Raw genomic sequence first — 15,561 nt, forward strand, 5'->3', positions numbered from 1 at the left:
TCAACCCCCCATTCTTATGATATTTGCCTTTCCAGTATTTGCACTCTAAAATACATAACCAAATCCACATTCCAAAAAAGTCTTCATACAAGGTTCACTCCACATCCAAGCAGGTCTAGTGTACTTGTGACTGCCGAGTCTTTGGTGCATATCCTGAAATATGTAACTAGTTAGTGCACTTGCTGTTGAGACCTAGCTTAAAGGTTGAGCAACAGAAGATGCTTGGCTCATTGGTGGTGCTCTAGATTGGCTGCTAGATGATGATGTTCACACACTGGACCTCATTGGTGGTGCTCCAGATTGGCTAAATGATGATGATGTTCACACACGGGACCTATTGATTCTTGAGGGAACCGAAGTAGCTGATTGATTACTTTGAGGTGGAACTTGAGCTACTGACTCTACACTTGGAGTTGGAACAACAACAACTACGTGAGCAATTGGAACTCTCTGTGCTGATGTAGATGATTCCTCAGGTCTAGACTTAAATGTTGCATCCTTCTTGGATTTCTGCAATATACATACAATTTCATAATTAATTTCGTATTTAAGATATGCAATAGTAATTTTAGGATTACTAAACCTTTGGTTGTGTAGGTGGTTTTGCTACATTCTTCATTTTCATATCCTGTAAGCATACAAATACATTAGCAATTAATGTCTACCTAATACGTGAATATACATACAAAAAATTCCCCTAAACAACCCTTCAGTTTCTGAAACCATGACCAACACCCTGTGTTTTAGCCTCATCATGGACCTCACCAACACCTTCTGTCTCAACAACCCTTCTTTGCTTCCATCACTAACACCTTATGTTTTAGCCTCACCATCACCAACACCTTGTGTTTTAGCCTCACCATGCACCTCACCAGCACCTTCTAACTCAACAACCTCTTCTTTGCTATCCTTACCAACTACCTGCGCATCATCCTTATCACCCGCAACATCATCAATGACAACAACTTCAACATCTTTCATTTGTACAAAAAAATTTCTTCTACCTTTGGGCAACTCTTCATCAAGTATAGGAATACCAATAAGGTGCTCCACATAGATTCTACCAAATCAAACCCTCTACAATCAACAACTAGTTGCAACACATCACAATCAAAATTAGGCTTGAGCCAGCGATTCAGTTCATGTCTTGGATGTCGATACTATAAACATTTGAAATGCTAGTATCTTATACTGCCAACCAGCTTCGTGATGTCAATGTATGATATCTCATCCACATCCCAGCTTCACATACATGGTACTTGACTAATAAATCATGATCCCAAATTGGTGTATCCACAACCTTACTTCTTGCACTTCAATAAGCCTAAAAATAAATGCAGACACCAACCACACAACACATGACAATAGTTAATTAATACAAAAATAGTGTAGTGGCTTCCACATCAGATTTAATCAACCACAAAATGACAATACATGAGAATAAAAAAAAATTCACTTTTTCCTACTAAACATGTCAAAAGAGGGACTTGTCTTGTAATGAATTAATCTTTCATGGCCCATTTGAAATATTAGATAAACACAAGCCGCCAAAAATGAACACCAAACCCTACACATACTCCCTACAACAAAAAGGCTTCATGAAGATTCGCACCCCACCCACGAGTTTCATTATTAAAACATCCAAACCCTAGACCACATTCAATAAAAATCCCTAAAACTGGACCACATGCATTAAAATGTCCACAACAACCTAAAAATTCCCTTTACAATATCAAGAATCTTACCTCGCACAGTATAAACTGACTCATGGTTCTTCCTTCTTGTCTTCGCAACATGAGATTCACGTCCACCACAAAACTTGTCGTCGGCCATTGATTTTGAAGTTCAATGTTGACGATAGTAGTCACCTTTCAAATAGCATCGTCAATCACCGAAGGAACTTTAATGCTTTGTGAGTCTCACTTGGTGAACACAAGAACGAGTGGTTGTATGATTTCTATTTAAGTCTATGAAATTTCAAAAGTCTTTGCTTCAGTAAACAAATATCACATTTAAGTCTCCGTTGGTAATTTTTATTTTGTTAAAATTTTGGTCCATTAATGTTAATTAGTAATTAAAGAGGCACCACAAAATTAACCAACACAAGAATTACAAGTTAGCATGAGTCAATGTAAGTAGGTAAAATTGGATGGAAAAACCAAAATAAAAAATATTGGAAACTAGGGGATCAAATTTGACAATTAGAGATCAGGTGATGAAAATTGTGGATTTTGAAAACTAGGGACCAAAATTATAATTTAACCTATTTAATTTTACTTTAAAATCTCATAAATTATATTTACTTAGAAATTGTATGCAATATCTTTAAATAATTTCATAAATAAACATTTTGCTAAATAATATTTATATGATGAAGTTGAAAAGTTTTATATTAAAATTTAATTTAAATCTAATTATTTAATATATTTATTACAAAAGACTATTTTCACTCTATGAATAACAAAATCATAAATAAAATTTTTGTTGATTAATATTTACACCATAATTTTAAATATTGGATATGATTAAAGCTTATATCCAACTTTTATCCTATCCTATCCTTATTTTATTTTCATATCTTTTCCTTTCTTATCCTATCCTAGCTTAAGGTGAGTTAGTTATGTGTTATAATTTTATGAGTGGAAAACAAATCAAGTCTAAAAATATTTTGATGAAAAAGTTAAAGTTCAACTACTATAATGTTATATAATAAAATTGTTTTAAAAGACCTAAATATATTTATTCTTTTTAATTTTATTTAAATTTTTCATATATTTTTTGATTTTAAAAATAAAAGACAAAATAACGCGGATAATTTCATTAGTATATATTTTACTTTAAAATAAATAGATTAAAAAAAAGACTTATTATCATATAAGACTTCTTTTATTAATTTATATTTTATTTTAAAATAGAACAAATTATTATATAAAAAGTCATTTTAAATTATGAATAAAGATTAATACAATCCATGTAAATGTATGAACAACTGGTTAGATGTGAGATTAAAATAAAATAATAATTATCTATATATTTTATAATAAGTTTATAAAATGATCCATTGTGAGATTAAAAAAAAAGTAATTACTTTTTTTTAGATATAGGAATAAAAAAAGATGTATCACGAGGATATAACAACTCATGAATTCTGTTTCAATTAACCGAGTTAAATTTCTTTGATAAAAAAGAAGCTAATTTGTAAATACATTTTTTGCCTGGTAACATTCAATAAAAAAGTAATTGCTTAAATATATATGTACTATCTTAAAAATTTAAATTCATGTTAATTTTTTTTGAATTTTAAAATATAAATATATTTTTCCTATTATTTTGATTATGATCAAAATATTTGATTTTATTTCATATATTTTATTATTTATTTTTAAGAAAATAATAATTTATTATTTCAAAAAATACATAAAGCAAATGGAACGTGCGTAAATTCACGCTAACTAATTAATTTCTTATCAAAATGGTACCCACCAAATCCCTTCCCCCATGTCTGACTCAGCCCCAGGGTGGGTTTGATTGTGTGAAAGAAAAAAAAAAATAACAATAAAAATTTGAATTAAAATAAAAAGAGATATAAAACCTACACTATTTATTCAAAATTTACTCATAAATAGTAATTCCTTTCCAGCATCCAAACAAACTCTTTTTGGTGACATCAATGCAACATATTCTAAGTGACTTTTAACCATATGAAATAACTTTACATTTATGATCTGATTTTTTTTAAAAAGATTAAAAAACAGATACAATGTATAAGAAAAAAAATACTCTAATCAAGTTTGAACAAGTCAACTTAAGCATCGGCCATTAATAATTAATTAATAATTTTAATAATAAAAAATAAAAATAAAAATAAAAAAGAAGAAGAGATGACATAATTTGAAGACATTTTTCTCAGTTCTCGCTATCCCGCACCCCCCAACCCCCGCGTATGGCTTCCTCTGCAACAGACGATAACCCAAGTAAGCTTCTCTAAAGCACTCACATTTCTCTAATTTATCCCCCTTATTCTTAATTAACTACAATTATAATAATCATCGCTTGAAATTTATGTTAAAATAATTGTCTTTAGTTTCATATTCAGTTGAGAAGTAGTATGTCAATTCTCAAACCAGGCACAACTTAGAGGATGTGAATTTCAGCACAAAGAGTTCTTGCTTACTAAGATGTGTGTCTAAAATTCCTTAAATTTTTGGAAACCTTAATTTGGTGCTTTTGGGTCTGCAGGATCTGTAAAAAGAGTAGCTGTTGTTGGTGCTGGGGTAAGGTGAGGTCAATGCTTCATATTATAAATTCAGTTCTTTCTATATAAATGCTAGCAACACGTTCTTTCTGACATGCAGCTTGTTGTTATGTAAAATTCATCTTTAGACATAAAGAGTGTGTAGAAAAGAGCATGTCTGAAAGTGAATTTTTTTTTTAAAAGAGTGTGTCTGAAAATGTGTTGCTATCGTTTGTCTTTGTCTTCCCTTTTTCTCTATGTATTGTCTTGTTACTTGTGCTAGAATCTATTTGGTTTTAATTTGGTGCAACGGTAAAGTTGTGCCTTGGTGACCAGTTGGTGATAGGTTCAAATCTGGAAACAACATCTTTGCATATGCAAGGGTAAGACTGCGTACAATGACCCTCCTCCATACCTTCACATATCAAGGAGCCTTTTGGCATTATGATATCTTTTTTAGTCAGATTGAAAGTTTGGATTGTTGATGTTGGCTTGGTAGCATGAAACTTTGCCCTTCATGTGCTGGGAAATTTTTGAATACCATTGAAATTGGTTTTATGTTGAATTGAAGCATGTGCAAAGAAATGAATTTAAAAGGAATAATGAAATAATGTCATTTCAGGTTGTTTCATTATTCTATTTGGCTGAAATATGATGAGTGGTATGGTCTATTGTATTTTATGAAGGTCATTGGGTGCCTTCATCCTCCATGATAAACTTCTCAACCTGTGGTGTATCTGAAATTTTAAATATTCATTACTATAAACTCTTGCTAACTTTGTATGGTGGTGTCAAGTGGGCTTGCTGCGGCTTACAAATTGAAATCACATGGTCTGGATGTCACTGTATTTGAAGCTGAGGGAAGAGCTGGAGGGAGGTTGAGAAGTGTTTCTCAGGATGGTCTAATTTGGGATGAGGGAGCTAATACAATGGTAAGTTTATCACAAATCAATATTCAATCAAATTCCAAAGTCTAAATCATTGATTTTTTCATCAATAAATTATTCATGTTCACTTCATTTAGAGGAGGAGGATTAGTAATTTAGTCTTGAGAAATTTTCTAATAACCCTTCTGGTGTTTCAGTTATTTTCAACTTTATTATATGAAGTTCATTTTGTTACACTTACACATAACCCACCTGAGGTTTGGGTTAGAAGTGAGTCAACCCAGCTTGCAAGTTACTCATCCTTATATTTTTTAAGGACATGCTTCTCATATGACCAATGAGAAGTAAAGACTAACAAAATTTTGTTTTTTTCAATATAACACAAATTTTGGGGGTGTTGTGTTACAAAATAAACTTCATATATACAAATTGAAAATGACTTAAATATGATGGGGGTTATTTTTATCTTACCCTTTATTCAATATATGCTTATAACAGAAGTTCTTACTATTGATAGTGAGTTTTGTTCACCTGTGCAGACTGAAAGTGAAATTGAGGTTAAAGGTTTGATTGATGCTCTTGGACTTCAAGAAAAGCAGCAGTTTGTAAGGATTTTTTGCTTAGAAAACAGAATGTCAGAGACTATGTTTTCCAATTATATAAAGCAATTTTCTTTCATTTATCTTCCACTGTTGACCGCTTTCTAATATTTTTGAGCTTCCAGAGCCTTAGTTCTTTGAATTGTAATTTGGATTTTATTGTTATAATTTGAAGTTTAAGAGTCTTGGTGATTGATCTATTCTGGGTTTAAATATTTGTTTTAGTTGTGATTAAGATTGAGATTTTGTTTACTGTTACAGCCAATATCACAGCATAAGCGCTATATTGTGAAAAATGGGGCACCACTTCTGGTATATCTTACTTATAACTTTAGTCTTTTTCTAAATTATTGATTGTTGCTTTTATATTTGAATTATTTGAACTTTTTAAATGGGTTTCATGTTTTGCTGCTATCTTTTTCTCTTAATAAGTATAAAATGTGGTAATTTTTAAATCAGGTACCCACAAATCCTGCTGCACTACTGAAGAGTAAACTGCTTTCTGCACAATCAAAGGTTTCTTTCTTACATGTCTAAGGATCTTCCAGCTTCTTGAGCTTTCAATTTTTTTTCATTATCATTCAAGGTTTTCTATTTGATTAATGTTACTTATAAATGCTTACCATCACACACTTCTCAAATACTGCTTTGCAATGCATTGCATTTGCATAACATTTTGTGCCTCTCTAAATTTTTTTCTGAATGTATCAGATGCTGGACATACTCCTCCCGTAGCATGTGTAAATACCTTTTTCTTTGCAATTTTTTTGGCAATTGTCAGAAATACATTCCCTTCTATGCAAAATGTAGGTTATCATGATATAAATTTGACGTCTAAACACAATCTTAGATTCATGCATTTGCTAAAATGAAGTATATATTTTCAAAGTAATACCATGATGTATGAAATGACATATGGAGTCTGACCATTTTCTAACATATTAGCATACAATGTCAATGGTCCAATCCTATTGCTTTTGATATAACAATTAGCTGAGAAATATGACTTGTTTTGGCTCTGCAAAAGTTTATTGGTTGTGTTCTAGTTTTACTTTGGTTCATTTTTGTATATAGCTCGAAGCTCTTCTTAATCAGCATGGGATATTATGAGAGTTCTCATCCCATCTTGTGAATTATTTTCTATTCTCACCTATTTGCTGTGGGGAAAAACCAGTTTACAGGGCCATGGCCTACTCTTTATTGTGCAAGTTAACTTATATAAGTTATTGCTAAAATTATGAACAATTAACCCTTTGAGGAACTTCTGACCTTATTGTTTTGCATGTCGTATTAAATTTATTAAGAGGTTGATCACTCTGATTTGCACAAATTTGTATGTCTTTTTTATTCATGTCAAGGTTTGTACTAGTAAAAATTATTTGTGCAGGAAATAGATCTTCTACTAAGAATGTCAAACAGGGGAATCTGGTATTAGATGCACTCAAGGAAGTTGATGGCAAACTTCGAAACCAGAAAAAAAAACACCGTTCTGGCTATAATTTGGATTAATGTATGATTTATATGGAAGGGAAATTAGAGCTTGTTTTCTCATGCTATTTGTTCCTTCTCTTTTTTCCTTTTTCTCATGTTCTGTTAGTGGTATTTATTACCTCTTCTAAATACAGCTAATTAAACCTATTCATTCATCCAGCTTTAAGAGGATAACTTGTGCACTTAACTTTCTAAATTTGCAGATCCATCTCATTTTTGAACCATTTATGTGGAAAAGAAGTGACCCCTCTAATGTGTGTGATGAAAATTCTGTGGAAAGGTTCAATAAACCTTAATTGATGGCATCCAGTTCTACGGAACCTTGCTCTATCTTATATTATACTATATCATAAAAGTAATATCCTTAGCCTATGTTCTGCTTTCTTTCTTGCAGTGTAGGCAGGTTCTTTGAACGTCATTTTGGAAAAGAGGTATATGCCACACTACAATAGCGTCATTCATTGGGTGTTTCTCTACTCATGTTATATGCTTGCAGTGTACAGTATATACATCTTCAAGCACAATATTTAGGCTAAATTACTCTTTTGGTCCTTTTTTTAATTTTTTCAACTTGGTCCCTTTTATTAAAATGTTTATTGTGGTTCTCTAATTGCCAAAATATATGCTATGTAGCCCATTCCATCTGTTTTCTCATTGTGGACATGTCACTGCCACATAAGACTATGCTAATGTCGTAACTCACATTGAACATATTTTGCAATTTAGAGGATCACATTGAACATTTTAATAATAAAGGGATTAAGTTGAACAAATTAAAAAAAGAGGGACCAAATGAATAATTTAGCCTAATATTTATTATTAGGGTTGGAGTGTTTTATGCCTTGTTCTAACAAAACTATTTGAAGGTTGTGGACTATCTGATTGATCCTTTTGTTGGGGGCACTAGTGCAGCAGATCCTGAATCTCTCTCTGTGAGTTAATTCTCGAAAAATAATTTATTTCTACAATATTTCATATTTCATGCCTTTAATTTGAATTTTGGTTTTATTTAGATTGTATATAAGATGTTAATTATGATCTAAATTAATACACTATATCTACTACCTAATATATATATATATATATATATATATATATATATATATATATATATATATATATATATCCCGCAAGCATTTGCTAATGTTCACACACTTGATTTTAGTTAGAGTACGTTAGCAGGCTAAACAGGGAATGTAACCAAAATACTACAGACTTAAAAAAATAGTAACCAGGCTAGCTCTCCAAGGCCAACCATCTTCAATCCTATGCCTAATTCTTCTTTCACATTCCCTGTCTCGCCTTATATTTTACCCTGTTTCCTCTATTCCTTCCCTTGCTTTCCCCCTACCCACCTAGTGAGGTAAATTCCCCCTGAAAATTTTGACTTCAACCAGTTGGGGCCAATAAATACTTTTAGTTGTCCTAACTTTGTCTTTAATTACCTTATTTAATCTATTTCAAACAGATGCGCCATTCTTTCCCAGAGCTATGGAATTTGGAGAAAAGGTATTGCCTGTAACTTTTTTTTAGTGCTCTTAAAGTATTTTAGCTTATGGTTTGTATTCTTTTTAAATCATAATTTCTTTCCTATTGATATTTTACTTGATATCTGTATGATATGAACTATGGAGGTCCATTTACTGTCCACTATTAGCAAATTAATTGGTGTCTTATCTCTTAAAAAGTACAGCTTGTAGTTATAATAATTTGTTAGACATGAAAAATTTGTGTAAATATTTCCCACAGGATATAGTGGTGAGCATGGCTCCTCTATGTCAAAATTGACTCTGTTCCCATGTATTTATTTCAAGTAGATATTATTCTTTTCATGTATTATAAAATTAAACCGTGACACTTGGGATTATGCACTTGAGTAGGAATCATTTTGTCTTGACTATTAGGTACAACTGTACAAGTTCAACTTTTAGCCTAGATGTAAGCGCTGGATTCAAAAGTTGTCAAAACAGTCCTATCCCATTGCAAGTTTAGGCAGAAAGACTGACCCTTTAAACAATTGAGCATTATGCTTAACTTAGCTTTTTGAGTAAAATTCGAGTGTGGGAGTTTTGGGGTAGTCTCCTTTGAAATGTAAGATATCATTTATTTTTATAGTTGTTTGTTTAACATATGGTGGATATTCTATATTTTCAGGTTTGGCTCCATTATAGCCGGGGCATTGCAATCTAAGTTATTCGCCAAAAGGGAAAAAACTGGAGAAAATAGGACTGCACTAAGAAAAAACAAACACAAGCGTGGTTCGTTTTCTTTCCAGGGTGGGATGCAGGTACAGAATTGTTGTGAAAACATGTCTCCTCCAAGAAAATATTTTGCTATGCTTGATTAATGACATTGACCTTATGAATATTGTATCGATCTCCTTAATACATATCTTTCATCTCGATTATATGATTTTATCCAGCACAGACACTGACAGATACATTGTGCAAAGAGCTTGGCAAAGACGACCTTAAATTAAATGAAAAGGTTTTGACATTAGCTTATGGTCATGATGGAAGTTCCTCTTCACAAAACTGGTCTATTACTAGTGCTTCTAACCAAAGTACACAAGATGTTGATGCAGTAATCATGACGGTTAGTGTGGTTTTCCTTCTTTATCCCTTTTTATTCTTTCCCTAAATCTTTAGATGTATCTACTGCAAATTTTGCATGAATATGTTAATATGACTAAAAAGTAAACCAAGAATCAGGGAAAGACTTGGCTAATATGTGTGATGATGCCGATGTGACGGAAACTTTGAATTTCAGATCAAAATAAATTAGAAGAAAAAGTAGGATAAGCAAAATAAAAAGAAGGATTTCTGCAAAAAAAGAAAAGGCATTATCATTGCAATTGCTATTCTTCTGTTGAGAATTTAAAAAATTGCTCTTGCCATAAAAAGGCTGAACCAAATAAAGTAATAAAAAAATGTATTATCATTTTTATTGTATTTTTCTGAGGATAGGTTGCTCCAAGCCACTTAAAAGATTGATAATTTTGTTCAAAAGGAACCTTCAAGTTCTTGTATTAAGTGATACTACTATATATCTGAATGCATCTTTGTCAGTGGCATTCTAATTCCTGCAGACCAATGTTAATGTGACATGGTATTTCACGTTGGTCAATTAAATACGATAACATTTATTTTCCTTGTCTAAAAATGTGTTATGAACCTTTTGTTGAGTTAGTATCTGAATTTTTATTTTGAAGCTTACACTTCTTTTCAATGAAACGTTTTGTTGTAAAATAAGCGTAACTTACAAAATTAAGGGAGATGAATGCACACATTTTTATTGAATGATCATCTGTTTAAATACAAATTTATTGTAACAAAAAAAAACAATAATAACTGACTTCCTAAATAATAACAAACCACTAACATAACAATAGCAAACCACTAACATAACAACTACTAAGTATCGGAAAATAAAACAACTAATCTAAGAACTTGGTCAAACAATTAATAGTAAATAACAAACTAACATGCAATTGCTGATACACGTTCAACACTCCTTCTTGTATCAGTGGTTGACAAGTCCAAGTTTCTCTCTCAGAGGTTGACACGTTCAACACTCCTCCTTGTATCCATGTCTATCTGAATGCTCTCTTTTTCAACACATAGTGACTTTGCTTCAGTAACAACTTTCTTTTCTGCTTCTAGTTTTGAGACTCTTTTATCTGTGAAAATAATCCTCTGCTTGAAGGATGTTATACCTTGCTGGATGCTTGAATGAATCTCTTTAAATCCAGAGACAACTTTATTTATCTTATTATCTACAACTTTTAAATTAGAGTCATTGTCTGCTATCTCCGTTTCTTTTTGTTTAACTAAAGCAAGAAGTTGTTCCAATTCACCCATTAACACATCCTTTCTTTTACAAAGAATCTCTTTTTCTTTTTTTTCATTCTGGATTGAACGCTCAATGGTATTATTCAATTCTAAATGAGCTTCATTCATAAATTGTGATTCAATCTCCAACTCCATTTTTTAACCTCCAAGGCTTAAGAGGATGAAAGCCATTGGTCCATTTCTTTTGAATACACTGACGATGTTCTCTTCATGCCAGAATCTGCATTATTTAAAGCATTCGTTGCATAATGGTCAAGTGAGATTGCGCATTGTTCCTCAACAACTGCATGATGAAAATGTCCTAATCTTTTGTGCCAAACTTTTGGATTGTTTACAGTAACTGGATAGGCTGTTTGCTTCTCCTTCAATGGATCAAATGAGAAACTTTTGCCTCTCATTTTGATATTGAAAATTTCCTTGTCATTGACATCTTTAATCAAACAGTGCTTATTTTCAAAGATGACTTTAAACCCCTTCTCAATCAATTGTCCCACACTTGCAAGTTTTGATGAATCTCGGGTACATACAAAACATCATAAACTAATTTTGTACTTGCACAACTTTCAATGGCTACAGTTCCCTTTCATTCAACAGTGATAAAATCACCATTGCCAATTCTAACTTTTGATACATGTTATTTGTCCAATTCTCTGAAAAGCTCTTAATCGTGAGTCATGTGGTTGGTACAACCATTATCCACTAGCCAACATTCACATGAGCTGTTGCTTGTAAAACATGTTGCTACAAATAATTGCTCTTCTTCTTGTTGATATGCAACTTGAGCCACATTCTTTTGTTGAAAATTACTTTTGCAAATTCTCACATGATGCCTCAACTTGTTGCATTTTTCACACTTAACATCAGGTCTTCTCCAGCATTTGAAAGGAGGATGACCTATTCTGCTAGAGTGCTTGCAAGGAGGAAATTCTTTGTCTCCATTATTGTTGCTAGTGTTAGTTGCTGCTTCTTGGGTGTTGAAATTATTCTCCTTGTATTTCTTTCACTTGCTTTTCTCTCCTTGATTAGTTTGTAATTTAGCTTGCAATGCTCCTTCCACAGAACCCTCAACCTTTATTTTTCTTCTTTGCTCCTGGACTTGTAAAATGTTTACAAGTTCTGCCAAGGTAAGTTTTGACAAATCTTTATTATTCTCCAAGGATGTAATAATAGCCTCAAATCTTTCAAGGATAGTCACCAATATTTTCTCAACTATTCTTGAGTCGGAAAAATTAGAACCAAGCAATCTTACTTTGTTAGCAATGCTAAGAAGCTTGTTATCATACTCTTTAATTGTTTTGAGCTCCTTCATTTTTTACATCTCAAATTCTCTAACCAGATTTAGGGCTTGCATTCCTTTAATCCTTTCATCTCCTTTGCATTCATTCTGGAGGAAACTCCAGATTTCATATGCTTATTTGATGGTCATGATTCTAGTGAAAATTTCTTTTGAGACAACTGCAAACAATGTAGCTCTTGCCTTTGACTTTCTTGCTTTCCTTTCATTTTGATTTTTTATCTGAGTCATTGTTGGATTAGTTGGTAAGGGAAGAACTTCGTAGTCTTCCTCAACAGCTTCCCAGAGATCATTTGCCTCCAGATGTGCCTCCATTCTCGTTGTCCTGATTTGATAATTGTCACCATCAAACACAGGTGGTGCTGGTGCTGTGTATGGTGTTTCAGAATTCATTTATCAGATGAATTGAGGCAAGGTGTTTAGGCTCTTTTGTGATGGGTTTCACTCAGTTCACTCACAGGTCCTTCCTAAGAAGAAGGCTCTAGATACCAATATGTTGTAAAATAAGCGTAACTCACAAAATTAAGAGAGATGAATGCACACATTTTTATTGAATGATCATCTGTTTAAATACAGATTTATTGTAACAGAAAGAAGTAATAATATATGACTTCCTAAATAATGACAAACCACTAAGATAACAATAACAAACCACTAACACAACAACTACTAAGTAAGAAAAAATAAAACAACTAATCCTAAAACCTTGGTCAAACAATTAATAGAAAATAACAAACTAACAAATAACTGCTGATGCACGTTCAACACTCCTCCTTGTATCAGTGGTTGACAAGCCTAAGTTTCTCTCTGTGGTTGACACGTTCAACATGTTCTATTACATTGATAGTTGCTACTGCAGATGACTTCAATTTCTGATGAGTTTTTTTTATTAATGTAATTAATAATACAGGCTCCTCTATATAATGTCAAGGACATCAAGATCACAAAAAGGGGAACTCCCTTTCCACTTAATTTTCTTCCCGAGGTATTCCGCATTTCAACCTGATTTGGAGTTCAATTATTTACTTCAAAATTTATTTGTTTACAAATATAAGGTGGCATGCTACACACTTCTTGCACCATTAATCACAATGTAAAAGCGCTCAAAAACAAAGCTATAGCCATGTAAAATCAGTTTTTTACGATGCTTAAATTTGAGATTTAGCAGCATCTATCCTTTAGAGGACATGTCCAATAAACCGAACTAATTAATTGTACCTTCTATTAATTATTGCTTTAAGACTGCATCTCTCAACCCATGTTGCAGGTAAGCTACGTGCCAATCTCAGTCATGATTACTACCTTCAAAAAGGAGAATGTAAAGAGACCTTTGGAGGGATTTGGAGTTCTTGTTCCTTCTAAAGAGCAAAAAAATGGTTTAAAAACCCTTGGTAATGTTTCCATATGCCAATGGCTCAATAGCTAAAATGGGTTAAACGATTTTCTGATGTAACTGCTGAAATATCTTGCTCAACAGGTACACTTTTTTCCTCTATGATGTTCCCAGATCGTGCACCTAGTGATTTATATCTCTATACCACCTTCATTGGCGGAACTCAAAACAGGGAACTTGCTCAAGCTTCAACGTACTTTTACTGTAGTTCTAATTATATATTTTGCAGAACCAGAACCAAATGAGAACATGTTGACACACTAATATCTTTTTTCGTTTCTATTCAACTAAAATTTATTTATAATTCCTACTCAATAAATTATATATAATCTCCTGCTGACTCGTCTTTTTCTTTGGAATAATGATATACTGTCAAAAACCATATATAATCTCCTGCTGACACATCTTTTTCTTTTCTTTTCTTTATATCATTTTCCTTATTAGTTTCTTTGTTTACTGCAGTGACGAGCTTAGGAAAATTGTTACTTCTGACCTGAGAAAGTTGTTGGGAGCAGAGGGGGAACCAACATTTGTTAAGTATGTTGTCAATTTATTGTCAATACTTTACTTCTATATCCTTCTAAGTTCTAACTTATGCTCAATGGCAGCCATTTCTATTGGAGTAAAGGCTTTCCTTTGTATGGACGTAACTATGGGTCAGTTCTTCAAGCAATTGATAAGATAGAAAAAGATCTTCCCGGATTTTTCTTTGCAGGTAACTTATTGGATTTTTTTTTCTTTTTTTAAATTGCACTTGAAGTCAGATGAAGCCACTTGTGCATTTGTGTAAAGTTGCAAATGCTACAGTTAAGTGCAGACCTCTTTTATGTAATTCTGGTAGGGATAAGATTATGCAGATTAAGATAAGAACATGCACATAGCATTAACTTCTGAGGCCTCTTTGAGTTAACAGCTTAATTGAGTTCTTATCAAACAATTGTTTATCTCATAAACACTTATGTAGAAGTTGTGTCTATAATCGAAAAAGAAATAAGGTTATGTAAGTTATAAGCTATTCTGGAGAGCTTATTGAAATAATTTGAAAACAACTTATAGACATATCATAAGCTATTTTCATAAACTCTCTCAAGCACTTACACAAGTGCTTGTGTTATAACAGTAAGCCAAAAGTTTGTAAATAAGCTCATCCAAATATACCCTAAATTCTCATGCTACTAATGATGAACTTGGTAGGTAACTACAAAGGTGGACTCTCAGTTGGCAAAGCAATAGCCTCAGGCTGCAAAGCAGCTGATCTTGTGATATCCTACCTCAACTCTGCTTCAGACAACACAGTGCCTGATAAATGATATCATCCTAGATGTAGGAATTAGGAAGGGTATGCTTTCTATTTACCAAAAGTGTTGAATTAACCCCTTATTTCAGCATCCGTAAACAATGTAATAATTATTATGCTTGCACAGTGCAACAGTCCCCCATTTTGAATTGGGAGAAGGAAGTTCATTAAAAATTTAAAATGCAGACATTGTAGCAGAACTAATCTTTCTTCTGACACAATTATACAAACTGAGCCTCCTGATGATCATGGATATAGTCTTTTGATCCAAGATGTAGTTAAAGTTGCTTTTCTTTCTTGTTTTTAAAGGCAAAATGAGTAGTTAAAGTTGCTGTTTACTTATGTTTAGTCGGTTATCTTCTGAATATTTGATATTATCCTCTTCCAATTGACAAGATGAAAATATGTTTTAGGTCTTTGATAAATTATCGTATTTTGTTGAGTCCCTGATATTATTTTTTTGCGTTGAATGCTTGATATATTAAATTTTTTGGTTTGGGTTCCTGTCGTCGGTT

General features: G+C 32.4%; 1 protein-coding gene across 2 annotated transcripts; it reads left to right on the plus strand.

Annotated features, from left to right (window-relative positions):
• Positions 1 to 3,912: 3,912 nt before the first annotated feature.
• HEMG (protoporphyrinogen IX oxidase) lies at positions 3,913 to 15,295 on the plus strand. Of its 2 annotated transcripts, NM_001249447.1 has the most exons (18): positions 3,913 to 3,974; positions 4,240 to 4,279; positions 5,031 to 5,166; positions 5,661 to 5,726; positions 5,982 to 6,032; positions 6,180 to 6,236; positions 7,415 to 7,491; positions 7,606 to 7,642; positions 8,078 to 8,143; positions 8,680 to 8,720; positions 9,366 to 9,498; positions 9,639 to 9,806; positions 13,267 to 13,341; positions 13,624 to 13,747; positions 13,834 to 13,942; positions 14,212 to 14,286; positions 14,358 to 14,464; positions 14,944 to 15,243. In NM_001249447.1, exons 1-18 carry the CDS (start codon positions 3,944 to 3,946, stop codon positions 15,057 to 15,059), a joined length of 1,509 nt encoding a protein of 502 aa, NP_001236376.1. In that variant the 5' UTR covers positions 3,913 to 3,943; the 3' UTR covers positions 15,060 to 15,243. The 2 variants fall into 2 exon arrangements, with proteins under 2 accessions (NP_001236376.1, XP_006603752.1); XM_006603689.4 differs by lacking the exons at positions 3,913 to 3,974; positions 4,240 to 4,279 and adding an exon at positions 4,385 to 4,617 and having other exon boundaries at positions 14,944 to 15,295.
• The last annotated feature ends 266 nt before the right edge of the window (positions 15,296 to 15,561 follow it).

This window comes from Glycine max, chromosome 19 (genome assembly GCF_000004515.6).
Source record: "Glycine max cultivar Williams 82 chromosome 19, Glycine_max_v4.0, whole genome shotgun sequence".
Lineage (NCBI taxonomy): Eukaryota > Viridiplantae > Streptophyta > Magnoliopsida > Fabales > Fabaceae > Glycine > Glycine max.